The sequence below is a fragment of the Neodiprion virginianus genome, chromosome 3, assembly GCF_021901495.1.
Source record: "Neodiprion virginianus isolate iyNeoVirg1 chromosome 3, iyNeoVirg1.1, whole genome shotgun sequence".
Taxonomy (NCBI): Eukaryota; Metazoa; Arthropoda; class Insecta; order Hymenoptera; family Diprionidae; genus Neodiprion; species Neodiprion virginianus.
The window spans coordinates 38,291,538-38,318,013 of NC_060879.1; the positions used below are offsets into that span (position 1 = coordinate 38,291,538).

General features: G+C 41.6%; 2 protein-coding genes across 4 annotated transcripts in view; both read right to left on the reverse strand.

Annotated features, from left to right (window-relative positions):
• The window catches only part of LOC124301116 (hemicentin-2-like), a 248,204-nt gene extending 240,942 nt beyond the window's left edge, over window positions 1-7,262 (reverse strand). For both annotated transcript variants that reach the window (XM_046755830.1, XM_046755828.1), the window contains exon 1: window positions 6,310-7,262. In XM_046755830.1, the coding sequence (XP_046611786.1) occupies window positions 6,310-6,376 (67 nt within the window). In that variant the 5' untranslated portion in view covers window positions 6,377-7,262. The remainder of the gene's footprint in view (window positions 1-6,309) is intronic.
• A 3,315-nt stretch (window positions 7,263-10,577) lies between these two features.
• Window positions 10,578-26,233, reverse strand: LOC124301122 (fatty acyl-CoA reductase wat-like). Of its 2 annotated transcripts, none has more exons than XM_046755842.1 (10): window positions 26,117-26,233; window positions 25,829-25,968; window positions 25,640-25,762; window positions 25,445-25,570; window positions 25,140-25,300; window positions 24,960-25,069; window positions 24,574-24,772; window positions 11,405-11,647; window positions 11,030-11,287; window positions 10,578-10,892 (listed from the first exon to the last, which is right to left on the reverse strand). In XM_046755842.1, exons 1-10 carry the CDS (start codon window positions 26,163-26,165, stop codon window positions 10,814-10,816), a joined length of 1,488 nt encoding a protein of 495 aa, XP_046611798.1. In that variant the 5' UTR covers window positions 26,166-26,233; the 3' UTR covers window positions 10,578-10,813. The 2 variants fall into 2 exon arrangements, with proteins under 2 accessions (XP_046611798.1, XP_046611797.1); XM_046755841.1 differs by lacking the exons at window positions 24,574-24,772; window positions 24,960-25,069; window positions 25,140-25,300; ... (2 more) ...; window positions 25,829-25,968; window positions 26,117-26,233 and adding exons at window positions 11,855-12,053; window positions 12,241-12,350; window positions 12,421-12,581; ... (2 more) ...; window positions 13,110-13,249; window positions 13,398-13,514 and having other exon boundaries at window positions 11,030-11,305.
• Window positions 26,234-26,476: the final 243 nt, after the last annotated feature.

The following is a 26,476-nucleotide window of genomic DNA, read 5'->3' on the forward strand; positions in this document are numbered from 1 at the left end:
CCCGACTATACAACGTATAAAATTCTTAAAGAGAATCGTGAATGCAAAGAATTGTATTCATTCTGCGATGCCGAAATTAGCAAAAAGTCAAGCTCGTTTGTTTGCTCGCCGTAAGCAAGACAGGCGAGTTTTTGCCAAAGCATCTTCTTCACGGACAACAAGCAGGGCCCTCGACAAAGACGCGAAACATCCAATTCGCGGATCAAAGCGTTATCAAGCGAAGTTAATTTTCGCAAAGTTAAGCGATGTGCCAAATTAACTTTAGTGTATGAAAATACACGTAACGTTGTTCGGGCAAATAAAGAATGGTCGAAAATAATAATGAAAAGGAAGCGAAAAAAGTACGAGGCTGAAGTTAGAAGTGGCCTTTACATAACGAAACGTCACGGGAAAAAATCATTACTTTGCAATATCTGAATAATTTTCAAGGATTTGGCTTTTAAAAATATGAGTATGCTCTGTTTATCATGGTTTATCAAATCTCAGACGATCCTAAAGGCGCGAAGTAACGAGTTCCCCTAAACATTCATTGTCAGAGTAACGTTACTCGCTTCATCCTCGTAAAAAAGTGCAGCCGGACCATCAGCGATATGGAAAGCTCGATCCTCGCGTAGTTGAAAAGGCCTTTTCCACTTTCCGGTTCCTTTTTTCCCCGGCCTTTTTCAATCACTTTTTTTTTTCAATTCGCCCCGCATTGCGAGCCCCGCGTCTATATACGAGTCGTTTATTCACGCTTTGTAAAACCCCGTAAGCTGTTGTTCAGGTCTCACAATGCGTTTTACGTCAGGCGGATCCCACCAACGCAACGGGGTCTTTTCCCTATTAATTTTACCGTCGTCGCATTGTTCCTGGTAGTTGGATGACGTCTTCTCGAGGCGTTTTAACGCGGTTACGTCGTCGCTAGGCTGTAGCACCCGTAATTGTTACGCCGGAAATTGGCGTAAAGTGCTTGTTTTGCGCTTTATATAATATACAAACAGTCTGCTGTAAGTTCGGTCTCTTTAATCAAGTGGAAAAAATCTTCCCCGAATCTGCAGATGAATAAAAAATCACTGCATCATGAAACTGTCACTGTAACATCTTATCACCTACATTCACGGCGTTGAGTCAGAGCGGTAGATTTTTTATTTCTTCAACGCGAATTTCGCTGTAAATCCAACGGCGGTTGTAAAAGTAGAAACGAAAAATATAACTGTTTTCTAAATCAATTAGGAATACCGCCTGTACAGCTGCTGCACTCAGGGAAAAGAAAGTTTGGTAAAATTTTTAATTCATTTATTGCTAAAGATATCGAGAGGACGGTGAGAAGATATGGAGAAGAAAAAAGGGAAGAGAGGTGAATTCGGATGTTGACTGAATGAAAGATGACTTGAGAACGAATGTATGGGAGGATGCAAGGGACTGGCTAGTTGCCGTGCAGGAATAGAGGGAGCATTTTGCTGATGCGGTATGGAAACCGAGGCAGTAAGGCGACGATAAGAAGAGGATGCAGGGTGTAAGGTAGCTGTGAGAGTGTGGGAAAAGAATCCAAGGTCTGGAGGACGAAGCGCTTGTTTGAAAAATTAGCGAAAATTACGGATCGAAATTCATCCGATGCAATTACCAACGCTGTACAATTATATTCTGTTTGTATATCTCGTAAACAGGTTAAGTTATGTGCAGTGCTAATAAAGTTAAACTCACTAAAGGTGTCACACATCGCCCGTGTAAACGCGATGTGGGTACTTGCGAGTTAGTTCAACCCTTATGGAAACTTTGGTTAACGAGACGACGCGACGTCGTACATCTGGTTAGCAAGTTACGAAACACGCCCTATAGTTTTGTTGTACGTATTAGGTACGTGTACCAGTATTGACACGCTTGGATCCAATTATTGACCCTTTTATTTTCCAAGATTACAAACTGACGGCACGAATTGTGAATTTCTCGATGACTGAAACCAATTGCTTCAAGGTCATACGCTGTAAAGTTATTTTTTTTTGTAATTTTAGAAGTAAGGATCGAATCAATCAAAAAAGGTCAATAATTGGGACGGGTTCGATAACTGGTTATACATTTATTTTAAGCACGTATACGCATATGTATATGAACAATGATTATTCTTATCTTCCGGTGAATTAAAAGAAGAAATTCGGAACGTTAATTGTCACAAAAATTGCTGTTTCCGTTTCGTTATTCCAATTTTATCAATCGGAATTCCGAAGAATAACTATTCCAACAAATCCGGACGCTAATATTTTTTCGTATTCTCCTGACGTGAAGTAAGAATATTAAGGAAAAAAAAAAAAAAAAAGAACGAGCGCCGTTTTCTCTCTGCTTAAGCTAATTATAGTTGTGCATGCACTCTTGTCCGCACATACATAACGCTTAGGTATCAAAGTTGGCGCGATAATGGGGTAATTACTGCGGTAGGTGTACTTCAAGTGAAGTATAAGACCCTATTTGCAGCTCGGATTCATCCTCATGAAATGATAATTAATCCTTTACTATGTTTATAACAAGCGTTGAGTCGCGAAGTTACGGGATGCTTGTCTCGACTTTCACATTATCGATCATAGAGAAACTGTCTACATGCGCTTATGTCCGGTAATACACTCCAGAAGTTTTAACGATAGCCGAAATTTGACCCTACAAGAAATAAAAATCAAGAAAAAAAAATCCGACGTCTTGTCTGAGTTGGTAAAAAGTTGGATCATCAAACTAAGTTTGCAGCCTGCAACAAAAATTTACCGACTTTCATGCTCAAAATCTGCACAATTTGACTGACTCTATAAGGATGGATAAACTATTAAACAACGAACACAGTCTTCTACCGTGTCTTTTCATTACAATTTCTCCCGTTTTGGACACAACCTCTTTTTAGGATTTCGATAATAGAATGTAACAGTATACGATGAAATAATAATAATAATAATAATAATAACAATGAAGCCAAGCGAGATTATCGATTGCGGTTAACAATTGAACGAAATTACTTCGTGCATCAGAAAATAAAGCCATAATCTTGATGGTATTACCCGACTTTACCTTGTCTATTTTCGCTTTTTCCTTTTCAAGCTTGAAATAATTCTATTACAGTAATAAAATCAGTTTTCTTAGACTGGGATATATACTTAGTGTAATTTTTCGCGTGCTTTTTACTATCCGATGAGACTATTACCTTTCCCAAATGAAAGAAGCACAAGCTTGATTGGAGTAAAAGTAATACGTTGCTACGCGAGGTATCGCCCCATCCAAGAAATGGAGAAGCGGAAAAAACTTTTTCAATTCATACACAGGAAACGGCACGAAAACTTTTGTCATACGGAGAACTATGTTATAGAATAATTTCGTTGGCTTTCGCTTCTTCCGAACAAGACTCGCCGTTGTTGAATATTTCAATTCAATTTTCTCCAAGTGAAGAAAAAAAAATAAAAAAATAATAAAATAAAATAAAAAACAAACACTCGCTCTTTTAGGTACACGTTTAAGCAGTACAAATATATATATATATATCGTACAAGTATATACAATACGTACATAAACGCATTGTGGGTCGGTTAAGAATGACAAATGTGGGTGAGGTGAGCTTTTACATGGATGAAGTACAAAAGCGTGTAAATCGGTCATCATTTCCGACGTTGTACCGAAGTAACTTGGAACAGCGATGATGAATCGCGACGATATTACAGAAATTGGTTGGTTCGGCAAAGCACGTGAGGTATTTTTTCGGTGTATAAAATCCATTATAAAATGAAGCAGTCACTCGAACGCGAGTGTGTTTGTGTGGGTATTATACGTACACGCAAAACGCGTGCGCGTAGGACGAACGGAATCGAGTGAAAATACGGATGTCAAACCGTTGACAAATTGTTTGCATTTCGAGAAGTTTGAAGGCATAAAGTGGGTCGGTTTACCCGGATGAATAATGTTATTGCCCGTCTCCCTTCGTCCTTCGCTCAGCATCGAGGGATTGCAAATTATTATGTATCCCTCCTTTTCTCTTTACTCCCCCCGCAAAAACGGTCAGAACAACCTGCCGGGATTACGGAAATTAATCGCATTCTAACGTCGCGATTCGCCGGTCGAGTGTCGGTCAATTAACAAAATGTACCAATGGAATTTCGACCCTTTATATTTGACGCCTCGGATCGCATCCCAGGATTCTCATCTTAATGTGTAACCCGATTTCCTGAAACGTGACCGTGTCTCTGTTCGTTATATCCCCTTTAAGCGTTCCATGGATATAAGACGTCGAGTATATTTGTACCTACACACACACGTGCATGTACAATGTACGTGTACATAAATTCGCAGGCTTTAGCAAATTCACATCAGAATCGTAGATCTTATATTTCACTTTTTCCCTTATACGTACATATACCGGCTACGTCGTTTCTCTCTATCTTATTCATCTTGTTTCGCGTGTCGAGCGAAATTCCCGGCCCGTCCGATACGACTGGCATTTTTTATTCGACTTTGGGAACTCAGTTTCATCGCTTTTCAGAAGTGGATTTAATTTCCCGAGTAACCAATATAAAGATGTATGAAAAAATGTACTTGTAATTCTGATAAAGACTCGGGTAATAAGGTTTTGAAGAATATGTGAATTTTTTTCGTAATAGCTAATCAAAATCGGGAAATGGTGAGCCTGAGGCTCGGGATAAATGGAAATGGATTTTTGATCAAACTTGGTCGATCGAGACTTCAGATAACTACAACAACACGTAAAAACCCTAATTTTAGATCCCAAAACGTTTTCAGCGTACGGATACAACTCGTTAAGCAAATAATGATTATTTATTCAAGCATTAGATTGTCCAATTGGAAGGTAGTTGCAGGGAAAATATGAAGCCGATACGGTGATATCGAAGGCCCTGAAGAATTGTTCCCAGATTACCTGTATCGTATGACACATCAATTTGTCGACTCCGCGACCAAATTAGAGAAGCTTTTTGCATATAATCGCTTCGAGCGACCTCGCGTGGTTTTTCCCCGAGGACTATTGACTCCGGGAGTGAAAAGTGTACACGCATACAACGCTGCGACGATAAGGGCCGGAATGAAATGAGATTGAGTAAGCCACCCATCGACCGACAGGATGGTATATAAGCAGAGGTGTATTCGGAGGGTGAAACCGCGCGACAAAAAAAGGTTTGATAACGAATTTAGGGGCGAGCGGAAGTGAATTTGAAATGCGAATCAGTTGAATCCTCGAGTTGCGGCGTTGACAACGTCCTGGAACTTGGCGGGTGTCCAACTCTATCCACTTTTTACCCATCGACTTCTTTTTTTCCCCGCCATCCCCCCCTAATTCTTATTTCGTTTCGTTGGCTTGTCATTTATTCTTTCGCCGAGCGTGTTTAAACTCGGATTACGCTAATTTCGCACCGCCGTGGCCGTTCGTGCGACTCAATACACGCGTAAAAGTGTCCAGGTTTCGGGGTGTATTCTCAACGATGAGTGGTTAAAACTTTTACCACCTGCAACGGTTCGTCGGATGGAAAAACGTTTTCTTTGATACGTAGGAAGCGCTCTTTTCCGCTTACGTAATTATCTCTTCCCCGTTGCAGAATGAAAGGAAGCTTGTGCTTTACGGCCACGGTTAATTATTCCCCGAGCCGATACGACGTTGTAAGGCGAGCGTTTTACATACCTACTTTGCATGATCCTCCCGCCGTGCATTATGTTATTACGTAGACATTCGTTCGTTGTCTCTAGTATACTGTAACAAGGTCAAACAGAATAGACGACGAAGAAACGCGCTCCTGGAGTGATAAAATATTTACTACGTCACCGGTATAACGGAGTCCTTGTGTTCACATATTCATCAGTTCTCCGACGAAGTTGTAACCGGAAGCTCGATTCAGTAGTGAAGAAAAAATCGATGCGATAAACTGTCCGACTCGACTAACCCAAATTATTCTCTCGTGTCACGATTTAGTGTTTCAGCCTCTTCCTTTTCTCGTTTTTAACAATTACCAAAATACCGTTTCGACATGTTTCACCGAGGAGGGAGAAGGAACGTGATCGGAAGAACGAGGAGACCAGAAAGACGAAATCTCGTCGTTGCATAAAGAAATTGTTACTCGGAGGAAACGAGGTGCGGTGTACAAACAGAACGAGCAACTTGTGAGTTAAACATCGTTGAAACTTCTGGCTGACTGATAATTGCGTAAACGAGAATCGAATCAAGACTGCATTGTAAAGTTTTGATCATCCGCCGACTGTGGCTTGCGACAGAGTGCTTGCCGGGTTTCGAATCGATTGAAAACTTTTTCGAAACATGAACTCGAATTAACAATTACTGAAACACAATCACCGACTCACCTATGAGTCCCAGCAACGCTCCAACAGCCCCCAACATCCTTGAAGGTAGTTTGATGATGATGGCCATATCACAACACTGTAAAGTCCTTCGGTAAACTGAGACGTTGGGTCGTTGTTTGGCAGTTTTTCTCCTCACAGCGATCCGGTCATACCGTGTGTCGAGAGAACGTAAACACCCCGAAGTTACGAACGGTTGAATTTAGTCCGGGAACAAGCGGGGATTAGCACGAGGTGCGATTAGCACGGCTTAAGGTTCCGGAAAGATTTGGCGCGAAAAGAGGCGTAAAAACGGTCGACAAGCCGTTCCGCCCTTTCCGATATCTCTCTTCGGATGTTTTTCAGTCCCTTTTTTTCACCGGCAGCGAACTCCCGTCTAATGAACAAACTGACGGCTGTGTTTAACTGCCGGCAATTCACTTCCAGGGACACTTAACGGCCACGGTAGAAATTTACGCCCCTCACGTTTCCCAGTGCTAAACTTTTACTTTTATCCTCACCTCTTTCGTTCAAGCTCCGAGTAACGAGCTTCCGACGATATTCCGCTCATACGCAACGCGGGTGATAATTTTCGGGCAACTCACTCGCTCGTTTAATCACACTCTTTAAACGCTGAGGTCGATTCGCGAAATGTCACTCGTCCATGTCGCCGGCCACGTGTTCCGTCCACCTCGCCTAGCGGAGCTTTTTATCGACCTCGAAGCACACTGTTTTCACCGGCCTTTCAGGGGTGAACAGAGAACCGCAGGCTGGTTTTCTCTGCTTTGGCAAACACGTGGATCGGCTGCATTTTATTCGAGATCACGTACCGCCAACGTCACTCACGTTTGTCCGGAACGAGCCGCGTTCGCACTTCACCGTAGCGGAACCAACGCAGTCGACGATTTTCAAAACGCGACAATCGACCGTTCTTATCGAATTTCGAAAGTTCTCATCGAGCCAAGAAGCGTCCGCTTGAATAGCCAGCGAATGAGTGTGCGGTGTTCGCGCGGTGTTCGAGGATACCAGTCAGCCGCGGGGGGAGGAGGCGGAATTCGCGCATGCTTTCACAGGTTCGCCCTGTACTTGCTCCCCAGTTTCTCTGTACCTGCTTATTCCGTGTTTGCGGTGACATGTCCAACCCTCATCGACCTGTTTCCGGTTTCGCAATTGACACCTTCGTTCAGTCAACTTCGTCTCGAACCACTCCGGAGAAAATGCGACCGAGATGAGACCGTGTTTCTGCTGCGAAAACGCGAACCTTGCGGCCGAAGGTTTCTTGATGCGAGAATACGAATACAGTTCGCATTCTGATCTCTTCGCACTGCGACTTGACGTAAGGCCCAAGGTCTCTTTGGTAGATCCTGAAGATAGACCGTAATTGTACACTGAGAAAAAATTTCATTTGTTATAGTAACTAGAAACATTCAGTAAAACAGGTATCGTTAAAAAAACTGTTCGAATATTTTTGGAATTATGAAAAACGAGGTACGCCTAACCATTTTGCGCTATTGTCGATCCTTTTTTGGTAATTGCAACGCATAATTAGTTTGTTTGGTTTTATCTACTTTTTTAGTTAAACAAGGGTGTAACGTCAATTTATTGTTGCACAAGCATTAAATTTTCGCAACTGTTACAAGAAAATCTAGTAACAGTGATCGTAATGAGAAAGAATAGTAACGGATACTAGATTTTCCGGCAACAGCTAGAAAACTAATTTTCATTTTCTACCTAAAACTATATTTTTGGATTGTGGTAAAAAATGAAAATAATTAAGGACGGAACTAAAAGTTTCTCTCAGTGTAGCTTGTTTATGTTAGTTTGCCGATCTTCAGGTAACAGGCAATAATCTTTAGACACAATTATTGAACTTCCATTTTATATCAACTATATTCAAGAAAAAATTCTGGTGTCCTTTTCGTTTGTACATTGATGGACTTACTGGGCTAGCAAAGTTAGCGGAAGTGTGGCAACAAGCATGTCAAAAGGGACCGGATGAAAAAAGTGACTAGCCAAAAAATAAAGTAGCAAGATTCTGGCGCTGAGATTGGACAATTGATGTTTATACCGACAGTGTTGAATCACTGAATGGTTTGAAGCCACTTGGCACCGCAAACATAACAAGCCTTGATAAAGTTATCAGTGGAATAATTGTTAACTGTCTTACAGGGCAACTTTGTTAAAACAAGTCGTATTTTCAGCCCTGTTCAATTCGGCGTTAACGTCAAACGGTTATTTGTCGTTCGAGTTAGGCTTGGTAATCGGTTCCCACCGTACGATAATCAGGCTCATCTAAATCGTCCATTCGATTCTGTTAAGAAGAATGTATACACTTTGTTAGGACCTCGTATATGGGCTGCGTTGTTGCATCGCAATTAGCATAAGGCACGTCGTCAGCGTCTAACAATCTAACTCCGTCTTTCAGTCCGGTCAGTATAAGTAAGGTAGTCGTTTATTGTGCCAGGCGGATCATGTGACGCAAATGTTGTCCGAGGGTGTATTGTGTCAACGAGTTGTGAAGGTCAACCCGCTGGCTCGTCGTCGACTTTGAGCTAATTATGCACGCCACTCTTTTTGCGCGTAATTTCTTTTACCTTCGTAGGCCGTCTCATGTTTCCTTTTTTTCTGCTATGTCGGATGACCACGATGCCCGACCTGCTCCGATACATGCGAACAGAGAGAGATAGAGAGAGAGAGAAAGGGCGCGGCGTCCGCAGGTTGACCGTTAATTTTATTGTTTTTTTTTTTTTTTTTTTTGGAGTCCATTTCTTCGACGGCTTGCCAGGGACCCGCGCTAATGAACCGGTACTTATTTTTTGGTCAACTCCACTGCAGGCTGATTGATTTTTCTGATACCCTCGATCCCGGCCGTCGACCGTGCGGAAACAATTAACCCTAAACGGTGACTTTGACCGATGGGAAAGGGATGAGATCTCACTCCATCGATCGCGGCTCGGCTCAATTCTGCTCTGCAGATTAAACCTCTATACATATAGCTATTTCTCCGGTGAGTTTGTAACAATTTAAATGACTTTCGGTTTAAAAATTTCAACATGATTCAAACAGCTTTGAGAAAATCATTTGCTTCATGGTAGTTATCGCGGTTTATTTCAGGAACCGACCAATTGTTGTACAGGCATCTATTTCCAATTTTCAGGGATTCGTCACGTTCGTTTATTCCCGCAATAATACTTCAATTACTCATACATTTTATCGTTAATTGGTATGAGTTCAAATCACTGGTTGAATATTACTCTTGTTCCGCAAATCCTTACTCACTCACGATATATTAATTTTGAATAACCAGCGATCGAAGAATGTAATTGATTTAATTACTACCATACGAGACCATTGACTACTGCATTTGTACATGTATCAAGTATTTATAAGTACTTACCTACAAATATTTGTTGCCACGACTTTCGATGTAAAGTAATAATCATGAAGTTCGTAGGCGTAGAAACAATTTTCGTCAGAATCTTCGAGATTTTAATTGTTTTTGATACTTTGGGTACGTATAATCTACGAATGGAAAGAATTTTAATACGAGCAACTAGCCCACGTACAGAATGAACAACAAGCAACGCCAACTCGAAGAGTATCAGGGAACGATAGCTATGCCGCAATCAGTGAAAGAGTTATTCGCGTGACGGAATTTATTTCCCGCCGAACTAACAAACCTCGTATGCATCCTACGTACGCAGGTAGTTCCGTTACAGGATGGCATTAGCACACATAGGCACGACATATTGGATGTGGATATCAGACTGCGACGGAGACGTGACACGGACAGAGTGCACCGGGGAATCACTGGGATCATGTTTAGCAGCGGGGTGTTGCACGTAGGTACGTACGTACGTGTCTGCTAATGGAATAGAGCGTGTCAGTTTCGCCCCGAGTGTTTGCCTAGGTGTATCCAAGCCATCTCAGCACCTTCGAGGTGCGACGACGCGACTCACGCAACAAGCGTTGCAAACATGGTGTGGATTACGGATGCGGATGCGGAAGCGCAGCCACGTCTCGTTCGCAAGCAACCCGGACCGACGACGCAACCCTCGAACAAAACTGGAGGATTATCTGTAGGCGTCAGACGCCGTCTTGTCGAGTACTCAACAGCGAGTCGTTAATTCTTATACGCAACTACGTGATATATTATTCAGTTGACCCCGGGTCGTTTCCTGCCGCTAGGCATTGTTTCGCAAGTTGGGAATATTGGGGTCATTGACAGATTAGGAATCATTCTAATTATGCAAAACCCAATCTAAAAACATTTGAAAAAAAACTCCGTGAACAATATCCAGGATATCAAATTTATTACTAATCAGCAGAATCACGCCTCGTTTATTCGATTAAACATGAGTTTTTTGTTTCGGAGGGCGTTGCTTGGCTAGTTTCAATGGATCCAACATATCAACAACTTGTAATCCCAATCCATGCGAAATATTGCGAAATTCTTTGTTACTTTTTGCGGTGCGTTCGTCAACCTAGTGATCATCTGGTACGTTCTCGAACAAGGCGGAACGCCGTGTTACCAAAATATTTTCCATACGAGCCAAAGAGCGAAGGAATATAAGGCGAGACGAACCATCGAATGGACGATGTAAAAGCTGTAATAAATGCGGAATGAAAATCATATTTCAGGGTATATTTTTGCTTCCGTCGAAATGATCTGCAATCAACGATGATTCGTTGACCGCGATTAATATATCATCAAGGCGGTGACTCGGCACTAATTTTTACTTACTAAATGTATCGTCGTTTCGCTTTGTCTTCATTTCCAGGAGGATCGTTTGCTACATACTTTTTGAGACCGCCAACTATACGTATACAATATTTCTCCCAGTCGACTTCTTGCATACTGAAAGGAAATTCCTTCTTGTCCGTAGGCCCAATTCGTTGCCAAAGGCTCCGAACTCGATGAGTTTCGAAGTCCCATTCCTTCGTCAGAAAATATCCTATGGTGATCCACGCATTCCCTAACATAGTCGCAAGCTTTTGCATCCTGAAATAATGAACGATCCTTCAGGCCACGAGTGCGGCTCGAACTAAATAAATCGAAACTACATGCAATTACGTTTACTAGGCAAAGACGATACTGGTATCGTTGTTTCAAGCTTACCGCGGCTGTTTTCCTAACAATCTTGCGACGCCGTCAATTACGAACGCCGGCACAGTATGCAGAAAAAATTGTAATAGACTCAAAACAAATCTTGACGTTGTTATGACCATGAAAGGATAGTAGATCAATTGCACTGATGGGTTTTCATGATGATAACGCATGCAATCCCCTATGCACTGGCCGCAAGTGATGGGTTTCTCATTTCCGCCGACATAATTGTAGACAGGAATATTCTCATGGTGCCTGAAAGCAAACGAGTCAAATGTACGTCACCGGATATTTACTAATCCGAAAATTACACAATAACTTTTGAAGCATGCGATACCTTTATTTGTTTAATTTTCCATTTCTGGTGGTTTGTGAAAAGTGTATGTTCCATAATGCAAATGCATTTATATTTGGATTTTCTATGTATAAAAGGCGGTATGAATCGGCATTCGAAGACGTTACCTTTTTTTAGTGACGGCTGTTTCCCACGCGGAAGAAATTAAAGCGTTGCAGACATAATCCACTGGAACTAGGTCCATTTTCGCATCAGAATCATAGAAACCGATGTGATTTAAGCCAAGACCAGATGCACATGTAATCGCTGGAAACCCAGCAATGCCAGAAATCCAACCCGGCATTGGCTCCTCGTATGAATTAATCACTAGGAAAAATTATTGTCCTCTTTCAACAAGCAATGATTGTAACAACAACAATTGGAAAAGAAAAATGTAACCTTCGTTTGATCTCAGTTACAACCCATTCTTGGATTTATGCAAGAGTCGAGTGGAATTTCGGATGCAATGTTCACTTTAGTCATGGTAAGAATAATCATAGAATAAGAATATCACCGATCGATGGTCTGAAAACTGCGAACGGCAATTCTCCAGCGAATTCGGCGACGACACCTTCGCCGATAGCCTTGGTAAAGGTGTAAGTGTTCGGCCATCCTTTCAATACTCTGCAATTGAACACTTTGATCACCATCCTTAGTCACGCACTCCCACGACAAGCCCGCTTGAAAAACCTACGATTTCGTAAAGGATTCCATGTCGCCTTCCGACATCTCGGTGTTCTTCAAGCTTTCGCAGAGGTCGTTCGCCTCCCTGTAGCTCAATGGCGGAACGTACAACTTTTCGTCGATGCTACTGAGAACGCAGTTGCTGAAAGCAGTTGACAGGTGGACGCCGACCTGGAACAGAACAGGGTTAAGGTGATCGCGAGCTGAAACGTTCGGCAGCTGGAAGTGACGGAGACGCCGTGAATCGCGAGGCGAAGTTATAATTCACAGCTGGTGCATCGGCCCCGCTACAAGACGCTGGAAAAATCCTCTCACCGCCAGGTTCTTGCACGCTTTGGCAATGTCCAGCACGTATTTAACGCCGTTGACGTTCAAGGGAATCGCTTTGTCCAGTCTTTCGGTAAAACGCACCGTGGCAGCTGCGTGGAAGATGACGGATACCTGAAAAGAGTTCGGCGCTTTTTAGGGGGCGACAAGTGGATACGAAGAGTCAACGTGCACCCTGCGAACCTCGTCGACGATGCGCTCGCGATCCTCTGCCGATAATCCCAGTCCTTCGGAGGCTACGTCACCGGCAACTGGAACCAACTTCTTCGAAAAGTCCGGAGAGCTGGTCCGCAAAACGTCGAACACCTGCAGCGAAATACATGCGCGATTTATCGCCAGCTCAGACATTGCAAGAAATTTGGCAAATCTCACCGGTTCGAGAAGCAGAGAATCCATTCGCTCTTGTGTAGTTTTTCCTTTCTTTCCGCGGATCAGAAGGTAGACGGTTCCGATTTCTTCACAGCTTCGTAGTAACTTTTCCACCAGTGCCTTACCCAAGAAACCGGTTCCACCTGGCAATTGTTAGTAAATGTGAGTCTCTTCGTCAATTGAACGTGGGCCACAATTCAAAAAAACAATCTCATTGGTATAATTCAAACAAATGTTTGTCCCTCGAGAAGGACATTATTATTTTTATTTTGTTATTTGAACGGCACCAACCGGTGATGAAGATGTTTCGACCTGCGTAAAACTGTCGTATTTCTGACATGTTTCTTCTATTGCGGTACCGGAGTAACTCTTTGCGTCGTCGCTAACTTCGCGTTACTTATGGATGAGATACCACGTGCACGAATGTAAATTTATTAACTATCTCACACACATTTTGTACAATGTGCAAACGAATGCGAATTAAAAATGACAACGTCGTAGCTTCCTGGGTAGAGTCATTGTTTCACAATAGGACCGGAAGATAAAAGTAATTTCCGCTTGAAAACTTTAACTAATTCCTACAACGTCACCGGTGTGGGAACAAGGTGAATCGTGAGACGACACTTTTGCAGGTCAGGCAGAAAATTTGTGGTAGATGAAGATTATTTTTGAACTCCACTTCAAGAATACGCTTATTAAATTGAAACACCATATCAGTCAATTATTCCAATTCTTGTATAAGATTGATCTCTGCGAAGGGATCATAAAACTAGATCACTTGTCAATTGCTTGGGAATTCCTGTACAGCCATTTTGACCTTAATTTCGGACGATTGGATTCTAAATTTTCCTCTTTACTTACAGATGAGTAATCAAAAGCAATGATCAACTGTTAAGTAATGATGTATTGAGATCACTTGTTGAGAGGATTGCCATCCCCATGTTTTCCCAATTTTTCAGTTACAGTCGGGAAATGTTTGTATAGTTGTTCCATCTTTACCTGTCCATTTGGTATTTATAAATTTTAGAACTGATCACTGGTGACGCAATATTTTCTAACACTTGAAGCATACAGCCCAGTGCATAATAAACACATTTGAACGTTGTCAGGTCAGGTGAAAGTACGCAGGAACTTGTAAGATCTCCTATTTCTAACCGCTGTAAGCACAAGTATCAGTGATCCCCTCATTGTGGGAGGGATCACGGTTGACACCCATTTTGGAAATGGAGTGGGGAAGCCGGCGCCCCACTCCAAACTCAAAATCGAGATCCAGTGGTGGAGAAGTTAACCCGATCTCGCTCTCTTAACCCCGGGACGTCAACGCAACCGGTTGAAGGAAGATACTCCCGCAAGGCCCTGGAGGACTGGCAGCCCAAAACGAGACGATCGTCGAATCCCGTCATCACCAGAAACCTCCGGTCCCGGGGAGAGAGCCACCGAGGGACTGACCATACCGACGATTAATACGATAAGTCGAATCCAATACAAAAATAGCTTAATTTTTAACATATTTTGTGACGTCTCGTCAAAGTTGATAAAAATCGACCGCCACTTCTTTATAATTTGTTTTGAGATGATACGAATGGATGGAATGTGTGTGTATGTGTGCATGTGTGGTATTTATTGTTAATCCATGACAAATTTCCAAAGTCAAATTCTACAAATTGGTATGATCACTTTTTATATGATACGAATAGATGAATGTGTGTGCGTATGTGTGGCAGTTATGGTTAATAAATAGAAAGAAAGAAAAATAAAGTCTTACAAATGGCGCCCAACAAAGAGGCCTGAATTCCATATTTTTTACAGAATGACGGTTAACGACTATTCAGAAAATTGAATCAATAATTTATTTTATCGTATATTGAGAATCGGTGAAGGTTATGTGGTTTGAATGAGTTATATTTGACGAGTGACGATAAACTTGCGAAATTTATTGAAATTGTCACAACTGACTAGTAGAATTCTCTAGGAAATATTTTAGTTAATGGGAGATAAAAACGAGCAAACGTACGTTACGAAATCGGGTCGTCCTGTAAAACAGAAATTTGAAAGTTTAAATTTTACAGTAAATAAAAAGATGGTGCTCACTCGAGAGGACGAACGTGAGAAAGAGAGCAATACGTCGCGAGCGAGTCAAATAGAGGCGGAGTGGCAGAGATTAAACCAAGAGAGAATAAGACTGGAACAACTAAAAGCGAGTCTCGAAGCCCAGGAAAAACGATTACAACCATCGACACGTGTTGTAAATGAAAATGCAGACCTGGAAAATGCACGGAACATCACGGAGGGCCTCACCGCGATTGTGAGTAACGTGAATGGTATTAAATTTGACATATCAATTCCAAAATTTAGCAATGAGGTTGAAACTCATCCCATTAAATTCGTGGAGGAGGTGGAAAAGTTTTTTAAGATTAAGAATGTCCCGGAAGAGAAAAAATTAATAGTCATCGAGCACGCTCTCGAAGGGAAGGCGAATTCATGGTTTAAATTAAGAGGAAATATAGAAAATTTTCAACAATTCAAAAATCAGTTTGTAGAGGAATTTTATTCAATACCCATTCGCGTTCGATATAAAAAGAATTGGTCAGAAAAGCGATGTGAGAGTGGCGTAAAGTCACTGCAAGCTTATTTTTATGAGCAACTGGCCGAAGCTCGTTATTTTATACCCACACTCTCGGAATTCGAAATTAATTACAATATTATTCAGCAATATTCTCCGTGGGTAAAAGAAACTCTTTCAACACTAAACTTTGCGGATACAGATCTAATCGTACAAACATTGGGCAACCTTGACGTTATTAGACTAGAGCGCGAGAAACAAAATAAAAAATCAGGCAACAGTTATTATCCCAGAAATAACGAGGTCAAAGTAAATAGCCTGAGTTCAAATCATCACGCTAACGGGTTACCAGAGAGGACAACAAGGCAAGAAAGGCTTAATCGTCGAGGCCGTAAACAAACAAGTTATCAGAACAATACGGGGAGATTAGGCCAGCAATATCATAGCGGACACAGGTTCGCGATGCCCGACACTCGCTTTCCCCCACCGTCACAATATGTAAATAATCAACCTTGGGAAACTGCTAATTCAAATAATTCAAATCATTTAAACTGAACATGGGCGCGTTGTATTCCGGTCCGACATCGTGCCAACAACATTATGATTTTATAGAAGAATTAGATGATGGAATTGAGAAAGGAATAGAACATGCATGTAGAAAGGGAACTCGTATCGCCAAAAGCCCACATGCCCGTACGAAAATATTAGAAATGGATGTGATTGTAATGTTTGATACAGGGAGCCAAATTTCCGCGATTTCCGAACGGTTGTACAATCGGTTAATAAAAAAACATAAAGTTGAAGAATTGCCTGTTTCAAATATTGTAGTGTCCACGGCGATTCGGAAAAAGGCAACAGTCATAAAGCGACAAATTTTCGTTCCAATAAAAATAGAGAATATAGTAATTGGAACGCTGCTTTTGGTAATCCCCTTTTTGACCTCAGACGTTATACTCGGTCATGATTGGATGTCGCAGAACGAAACCGTTATCAATTACAGAACGATAGAAATCGAGGTTCAAGGAATTTGCTTGTCGGAATCAACTGCGATATTTGATAGGGGGGCGCCAGAGGCCTTAGTGTGTTCGCGAGAAAAGGAAAGAACGCATATTTATATAATTAGCGTCGAAGAATCGAGTTATAATGAAAATTCTTTAACGATTAAAAGTGCCCAAGCAAATAATCCAGAAAAAAGGTACGAACGCAGCGTCGTTCCCGTGAACATCCCCGATGCTTCTGTCACTCCCCTCTCATTCGCGTGTAAACTTTTATCGCTAGGGGATAGTGATAGGCGGAATCTCGCGAATCTTTTACAGAGATATAGCTTATTATTTTCGGACAAACCGGGTTGTGCTCGTGGGTATGAGCATGAAATTCGATTGAACTGCGAGAACCCGAAAATTCGCTTCACGTATCCAATTCCTCATCAATTACGTCCTGCGGTAGCTCAAGAAATCGAACAAATGTTGAAAAATAATGTGATTGAAAGGACCGTTAGTAAATTTTGTAATCCGCTTAGAATAGTAAGAAAAGAAAATGGCTCCGTAAGATTGTGTCTAGACGCGAGACATTTGAACCAAGTCATTGACGATGATCAAGAGTCTCCACCTCTTGTGTCAGATTTACTCCAAAGGTTTCATGGAGCCAAATATTTCTCGAAAATTGATTTAACACACGGGTATTGGCAAGTACCCTTGCGCAAAGAATCTCGCCCGTACACTGCATTTTTATTTGAGTCAAATTTGTACCAATTTCGTCGTATTCCTTTCGGCTTGAAGACCGCGGGTAGCGGCTTTATTAGGTCATTAAGTTTCGCCATAGGGAAGGATTTGGACAAATTTATCTCGTGCTATATAGATGACATATTAATCGGAACAAAAAATACAGAGGAACATATTTATGTATTGGAAGAAATTTTTCGACGTCTCTTGCAATTCAATTTTACCTTAAAAATATCAAAATGTTTGTTCTTTCAAGAGTCGATTCCCTTCTTAGGGTTTATGCTATCTGAGCGTGGAGTTGTGCCTGACCCATCGCGCTTGTCAGTTATTATTCAGTTCTCGGAGCCGAACGATAAGCGTCAATTGCAACAGTTCTTAGGCGTATGCAACTATTATCGACAATTTAATCCTCGCCATAGCGAATCCTTGGCCCCGTTGAGGGAACTGTTGAGAAAGGATGCAGTTTGGGAATGGACTCCCGTACACGCGAGAGCGTTCGCGAATTTGAAACAAGATTTCGTAAAATGTATTTCTTTGAAACATATCATTCCTAATGCGCCTTATCGAGTGCAGACCGATGCGAGCGATCGAGGAATAAGCGGTATTCTTTATCAAATGACGGAGACGGGAGACCATAACGTTGTGGGCGTGGTTTCGCGTTGCTTAACCAAATGCGAGGTGAACTACACTACAACAGAGAAGGAACTCCTGGCCATCGTCTATTCGGTGAAAAAATTCCGTGTTTATCTCGTAGGAACGCATTTTGAAATAATCACCGATCATAAATGTTTAACTTTCTTGAATTCAATTTCTTTCGGTAATTCTCGCATAGCTCGGTGGTGTCTCTTTCTTCAGCAGTTCTCCTTTTCTGTTTCTCATTGTCGCGGCGCAGATAATTTAGTTGCCGATTTTTTTAGCCGAAACCCGGATAATCGTTTTCACGAGGATGATGAACGGCGGTTAATGGTTGCAACGCTGTCTCAAAATCTATTGCCAGAGAAGAGCAAAGAGCTCCCATCGTTAATTACAGTCGCCATGCTTGATTACGATGCGAGCCTCCTTCGTATCTTTAAGAAAATGGGCGAATGGCAGGTCCAGGACCAAGCCCTTGCAAAGATTATTGAGAATTGTTCTTCAACCAATCCTCCGAATGATTTTTTCATGCATAATCAGGTTCTTTTTCATCGTGAAAAGGCTTCGTTGTCATGGAAAGTCGTGATTCCCAAAGAGGTGCAACGTCCCCTTATCGAAGAAATTCATGTTAAATTAGGACATCCTGGAGTTTTTAAGACGGTATCATATCTAAAGCAATTTTACTACTGGAAAAAGATGGGCGTTCAGGTAAAGAAATTTGTTCTTGAATGCGATATTTGTCAGCGTGTAAAATACCTAACTTTTTCCATGGAAGGAGCGCATAAACCCGTAATCTCGAAGGGTGTGCTCGATTTGATTAGCGTGGATCTTTATGGCCCCCTTCCAATTGGACGAGGGGGTTTACAATATATTTTTGTGGCTCTTGACGTTTTCTCCAAATATGTCCGACTTTACCCCATCCGAAAGGCAACTGCGAGAGCCTGTGTTAACAAGATTCTCAAGGACTTCGTCCCAAGTCTCGGTACTCCAAAACGCATTTTAGCAGATCATGGGACACAATTTACGTCGGAAATTTGGCGGAGAGAACTTGAACAAGCAGGAATTCAAACTTTATATAGTTCGATACGTCATCCCCAGTCTAACCCCACTGAGAGAGTGATGAGGGAGTTAGGCAGGTTATTTCGCACTTGGTGCTCGGACCGGCACACAAAGTGGGTTCAAGTTATCCCGAAAATGGAGGAAATTCTTAATATAACGGTGCATCAAAGTACGGGAGTTTCTCCTCACGAATTGCATTTTGGTAAATCGATTCAGGATAAGATTTTGAAAGTCCTGAATTTTCCGGAACCTCGAGGGCGCTCTCACGATTACCTAATTACGCTCGCCCGTGAGAATATGACGCGGTCGTTTAAGAATAGACTTAAACAACAGGGCCAAGTTTCGGTCATAAAACTTGACATCGGAGATCTTGTTTTGCTCCGAGTTCGACATCTGTCTAACGCATTGGATAGAGTAACAAAAAAATTTTTCCACCTCTACGAGGGTCCCTATAAAATAGTCCGTAAAATTGGCGACAACGCCTTCATTTTGGCTGATCCAAACAGGAATTATGACGAAGTAGGGACTTATAATCGATGGAATTTACGAAAGTACCATGAACGTTCCTCATAGTTTCCGGTGACGGAAATCAAACTCGCGAATATATATGCTTGTTATGAAATGTATTAATCTTTATGTATTTTCTTTGTTACATGTCTTATTCTGCCTTGGTAAATTGTTTATCGAGAAGGGCCTTGGTGTCCATTGTTGAAAATATTGTGTATGCATCTAAGTAAGACTGATGATTGTCTGATGCGTGTTCTGAAGGGATAGAAAGAAGAATCACCCTTTGAAATTTGCTGATTCTGTGTACGAATATGTTTATATGTCGAGAATGTTTTATATGAATCTACATTTGATGCGCCATGTTGTGCTTATTATATTGTTCTTCAATATGTTGGAAAATGTCCTTGCGAATGAATTTGAGTGAATGGTATGATAGTGTGTGTATGGATGTATCAAAGAACCACGAAAGGCAATGGCCGATTTAAAAAGAATTGTGATGTTTGGAGTTTGAATGCATCGAGTTTTTCCCGATCGTTGGTCTCCCTCACTCTCGTGAAAAGGGGGGAAATTGTAAGATCTCCTATTTCTAACCGCTGTAAGCACAAGTATCAGTGATCCCCTCATTGTGGGAGGGATCACGGTTGACACCCATTTTGGAAATGGAGTGGGGAAGCCGGCGCCCCACTCCAAACTCAAAATCGAGATCCAGTGGTGGAGAAGTTAACCCGATCTCGCTCTCTTAACCCCGGGACGTCAACGCAACCGGTTGAAGGAAGATACTCCCGCAAGGCCCTGGAGGACTGGCAGCCCAAAACGAGACGATCGTCGAATCCCGTCATCACCAGAAACCTCCGGTCCCGGGGAGAGAGCCACCGAGGGACTGACCATACCGACGATTAATACGATAAGTCGAATCCAATACAAAAATAGCTTAATTTTTAACATATTTTGTGACGTCTCGTCAAAGTTGATAAAAATCGACCGCCACTTCTTTATAATTTGTTTTGAGATGATACGAATGGATGGAATGTGTGTGTATGTGTGCATGTGTGGTATTTATTGTTAATCCATGACAAATTTCCAAAGTCAAATTCTACAAATTGGTATGATCACTTTTTATATGATACGAATAGATGAATGTGTGTGCGTATGTGTGGCAGTTATGGTTAATAAATAGAAAGAAAGAAAAATAAAGTCTTACAAACTTCGGTGACGACGATCGGGGAAAATTGAATTCTTTTTTCATCAAGAATACACGTTGCAAGGTTCAACTGAATCCTGCCAATTCATGATGAAGTATCTCTGCTGATGTCCGCAGGTGAAATGGAACTATCGGACGGAAATTTATGGCTCCTCAAATAGTACGGAAAATCCATGAAATGCTCTCTAGATCATCCACAGAATCAAGGTGCTGACGACTCCCGTATGAAGACGGTAGAGAGTGAAACATACGAAAGGATCTGATCTATGAATAGTCAATGATTCTTTCACAGTTGGTGCGATGAATGCACTGAGAGAAAAAATAAAGTACCGCGACCTGACCGCAAGGTTGGACAAACCTCGCTGCAGCAACAGACATTTGGCTTACGAGTCAAGTGCTCGAATGTGGATTCATTAAAAGTCACGTTATCTCGTTAATTACGCGAAGGATTCGCCCCCAAATTTTCATTCATTCAAATTTGAAATATTTTATTTGCTTCATCTGTATTATACAGTTAGAATGACAAAAACAAGGTAGTGAAACTAATTCGCGACTGCATTTGCAATACGCAGGTACCTGAACTCCGAGTCCGAGACACTTCGGTTAGTTTCTGTATTTGTTGTACAGTTGGGCGCTAATTGCGTGATACAATGAATATTTCAATCGGAGAGCAGAGAAGAATCTCAAGGGGTCAAGAGTTACTTTCCCGGGCCTAATTCAAATTTTTTATTCAAAGGCATAGGATGCAAGAAACACTTTCAATGATACAACTAGGTTGAAGGTACCTTGGGAGTTTCTACGTAATCTCCGTTTATTCGATTAAAATAACATGGGTATAATCACTGAATTATGGGATATTTAGAATTCAGGACTCGCACAAATTGAAAGGACGGTAGAATCAAATCCTCGTTTAAGATTTATACTGAACGAGATTTGATATTTATCATTTGTCTGCGTGTGATGTATGAAATCTACATCTTGTTTCTATCTGGTTTCATACTAATCGATTAATCTGTGAATCTGAACTATTTCGGAAATATCGTTACATGCACGCTTTATTTAAAAAGGATAAACCTAATGGATGCAGGCAGGGAGACTGCACTTATGCATTGATACGCGCTGCATTCATCAGTCTGTTATTTACAACACGCGTATCCCCGTCAGCTCTATGTGCATGCATCTGTCCCTTGTACGATATAACACTATTAGAAACTTTTGTAAATTAGAATATTTCATCATTATTAAATATCTATCAACCCTTCATTTATTGTGATGCCCCATCCTGCAAGGGTAAGTTCTGACACTTTTCAAGTCGTATCTGGTATCATCGTGACTCTGTTAAGTAACATCACGGAATAAACATCTTTGCGTAGATTGAGTCAATCGCTATCAAAGACCAACTCAATTCAATTTGCGGTCAAGGTGCCACATTCGTCGTAAATACGATAGTCGTTTTTTCGGTCCGTGTTCATTTTATGCGACTACCTACTCAAATGTACGATAAAAACGTATGTAGTAGGAAAATCTGTAAATGTAATCTCAGTAACCGTATCAAGGGTCGAGTGAAATCGCTACGGTAGACGTGGAGCACTTCACACCTCAAAATTTAGTAGCTGTGGAATTCTACACCTCGGATATCTGCAGTTTCAAAAAATTCAATTTTGTGTCAATTACTTGAATATCATCGACGCTGCTTGATCACTCGGACGTGGTAGCCATAATCCACAGTCACCAAGATATAGCCGAAGAATTAGATCTCGACTTTCTGATGAACGAATTCATCAACCCCAACTGCAGAAAAGCAACTTTCGGTAGATCAAAGTGAAATGAACGTGTACTTTATTATATGGGACAGATTCACAAGTTTAACAGTGTTATCTTATGCTAATCCAAATTATGCTAAACCCCACCACCCAACCCTACACCCAGCTCCATACCTCCGAAATACACGTTCCTCTACCCCTGACCGTATCTTCGTACCTCTGTTTACCACGAGTCTATTAAAGCTACTAATATAGTTGTACACATGTTAATTCTTATTGTTAGAATGGTTGGGAAAAAACGAGACTCCAATAATTCTATTGGTATATTTATTATATAGAAATACGTTAGGTTAATATTCGAATATTCGGGACAACACCTGACATTCGTGGCGCTTTCTCTGCGATCTTGTTTTCGACTCCATTTGACTCTGTGTACAGAAAAACAACACTCTTGCTTCTCACACACTCGCTCGGTATTAGAATACATACGTGTAGGTCAGATTCGGTTTCCTCAATGTCACTATACATTACAGAGTGTAGATATAAGTGTGTACAATATAAATGTATAGTACATACATCAACACTTATACGCAACTACGTCATATATTCTGTTGACCCCGGGTCGTTTCCCGCCGCTAGGCATTGTTTCGCAAGTTGGGAATATTGGGGTTATTGACAGATTAGAAATCATTCTAATTATGCAAAACCCAATCTAAAAACATTTGAAAAAAAACTCTGTGAACAATATGCAGGATATCGAATTAATTACTATTCAGCAGAATCACGCCTCGTTTATTCGATTAAACATGAGTTTTTTGTTTCGGAGGGCGTTGCTTGGCTAGTTTCAATGGATCCAACATATCAACAACTTGTAATCCCAATCCATGCGAAATATTGCGAAATTCTTTGTTACTTTTTGCGGTGCGTTCGTCAACCTAGTGATCATCTTGTACGTTCTCGAACAAGGCGGAACGCCGTGTTACCAAAATATTTTCCATACGAGCCAAAGAGCGAAGGAATATAAGGCGAGACGAACCATCGAATGGACGATGTAAAAGCTGTAATAAATGCGGAATGAAAATCATATTTCAGGGTATATTTTTGCTTCCGTCGAAATGATCTGCAATCAACGATGATTCGTTGACCGCGATTAATATATCATCAAGGCGGTGACTCGGCACTAATTTTTACTTACTAAATGTATCGTCGTTTCGCTTTATCTTCATTTCCAGGAGGATCGTTTAGTAGATACTTTTTGATACCGCCAACTATTCGTATACAATATTTCTCCCAGTCGACTTCTTGCATACTGAAAGGAAATTCCTTCTTGTCCGTAGGCCCAATTCGTTGCCAAAGGCTCCGAACTCGATGAGTTTCGAAGTCCCATTCCTTCGTGATAAAATATCCTATGGTGATCCACGCATTCCCTAACATAGTCGCAAGCTTTTGCATCCTGAAATAATGAACGATCCTTCAGGCCACGAGTGCGGCTCGAACTAAATAAATCGAAACTACATGCAATTACGTTTACTAGGCAAAGACGATACTGGTATCGTTGTTTCAAGCTTACCGCGGCTGTTTTCCTAACAATCTTGCGACGCCGTCAATTATGAACGCCGGCACAGTATGCAGAAAAAATTGTAATACACTCAAAACAAATCTTGACGTTGTTACGAAGAAGAAAGGATAGTAGACCAATTGCACTGATGGGTTTTCATTATAATAACTCATGAAATCCCCTATGCACTGGCCGCAAGTGATGGGTTTCTCATTTCCGTTGGCATAATTGTATACAGGAATATTCTCATGGTGCCTGAAAGCAAACGAGTCAAATGTACGTCATCGGATATTTACTAATCCGAAAATTACACAATAACTTTTGAATCATGCGATACCGTTATTTGTTTAATTTTCCATTTCTGTTAGTTTGTGAAGAATGTGTGTTCCATAATGCAAATGCATTTATATTTGGATTTTCTATGTATAAAAGGCGGTATGAATCGGCATTCGAAGACGTTACCTTTTTTTAGTGACGGCTGTTTCCCACGCGGAAGAAATTAAAGCGTTGCAGACATAATCCACTGGAACTAGGTCGATTCTCGCATTAGAATCATAGAAACCGATGTGATTTAAGCCGAGATCAGTTGCACATATCATCGCTGGAAACCCAGCAACGCCAGAAATCCAACCCGGCATTGGCTCCTCGTATGAATTAATCACTAGGAAAAATTATTGTCCTCTTTTAACAAGCAATGATTGTAACAACAACAATTGGAAAAGAAAAATGTAACCTTTGTTTGATCTCAGTTACAACCCATTCTTGGATTTATGCAAGAGTCGAGTGGAATTTCGGATGCAATGTTCACTTTAGTCATGGTAAGAATAATCATAGAATAAGAATATCACCGATCGATGGTCTGAAAACTGCGAACGGCAATTCTCCAGCGAATTCGGCGACGACACCTTCGCCTATAGCCTTGGTAAAGGTGTAAGTGTTCGGCCATCCTTTCAAGACTCTGCAATTGAACACTTTGATTACCATCCTTAGTCACGCACTCCCACGACAAGCCCGCTTGAAAAACCTACGATTTCGTAACGGATTCGACGTCGCCTTCCGACATCTCGGTGTTCTTCAAGCTTTCGCAGAGGTCGTTCGCCTCCCTGTAGCTCAATGGCGGAACGTACAACTTTTCGTCGATGCTACTGAGAACGCAGTTGCTGTAAGCAGTTGACAGGTGGACGCCGACCTGGAACAGAACAGGGTTAAGGTGATCGCGAGCTGAAACGTTCGGCAGCTGGAAGTGACGGAGACGCCGTGAATCGCGAGGCGAAGTTATAATTCACAGCTGGTGCATCGGCCCCGCTACAAGACGCTGGAAAAATCCTCTCACCGCCAGGTTCTTGCACGCTTTGGCAATGTCCAGCACGTATTTAACGCCGTTGACGTTCAAGGGAATCGCTTTGTCCAGTCTTTCGGTAAAACGCACCGTGGCAGCTGCGTGGAAGATGACGGATACCTGAAAAGAGTTCGGCGATTTTTAGGGGGCGACAAGTGGATACGAAGAGTCAACGTGCACCCTGCGAACCTCGTCGACGATGCGCTCGCGATCCTCTGCCGATAATCCCAGTCCTTCGGAGGCTACGTCACCGGCAACTGGAACCAACTTCTTCGAAAAGTCCGGAGAGCTGGTCCGCAAAACGTCGAACACCTGCAGCGAAATACATGCGCGATTTATCGCCAGCTCAGACATTGCAAGAAATTTGGCAAATCTCACCGGTTCGAGAAGCAGAGAATCCATTCGCTCTTGTGTAGTTTTTCCTTTCTTTCCGCGGATCAGAAGGTAGACGGTTCCGATTTCTTCACAGCTTCGGAGTAACTTTTCCACCAGTGCCTTACCCAAGAAACCGGTTCCACCTGGCAATTTTTAGTAAATGTAAGTCTCTTTGTCAATTGAACGTGGGCCACAATTCAAAAAAACAATCTCTTTGGTATAATTCAAACAAATGTTTGTCCCTCGAGAAGGACATTATTATTTTTATTTTGTTATTTGAACGGCACCAACCGGTGATGAAGATGTTTCGACCTGCGTAAAACTGTCGTATTTCTGACATGTTTCTTTTATTGCGGTACCGGAGTGACTCTTAGCTTCGTCGCTAACTTCGCGTTACTTATGGATGAGATACCGCGTGCACAAATGTAAATTTATTAATTCACACACATTTTGTGCAATGTGCAAACGGATGCGAATTGAAATATGACAACGTCGTAGCATCCTGGGTAGAGTCATTGTTTCACAATAGGACTGGAAAATGAAAGTAATTTCCGCTTGAAAACTTGAACTGATTTCTACAATGTCACCAGTGTGGGAACAAGGTGAATCGTGAGACGACACATTTGCAGGTCAGGCAGAAAATTTGTGGTA

Coding starts and splice junctions, on each gene's coding strand:
- LOC124301122 (XM_046755841.1), bottom strand. CDS start 13,446: ATGTCAGAAATACGACAGTTTTACGCAGGTCGAAACATCTTCATCACC. Junction 13,250..13,397: donor TCGAAACATCTTCATCACCG/GTTGGTGCCGTT, acceptor AACAATTGCCAG/GTGGAACCGGTTTCTTGGGT. Junction 11,648..11,854: donor ACAGCCGTCACTAAAAAAAG/GTAACGTCTTCG, acceptor GTTTGCTTTCAG/GCACCATGAGAATATTCCTG.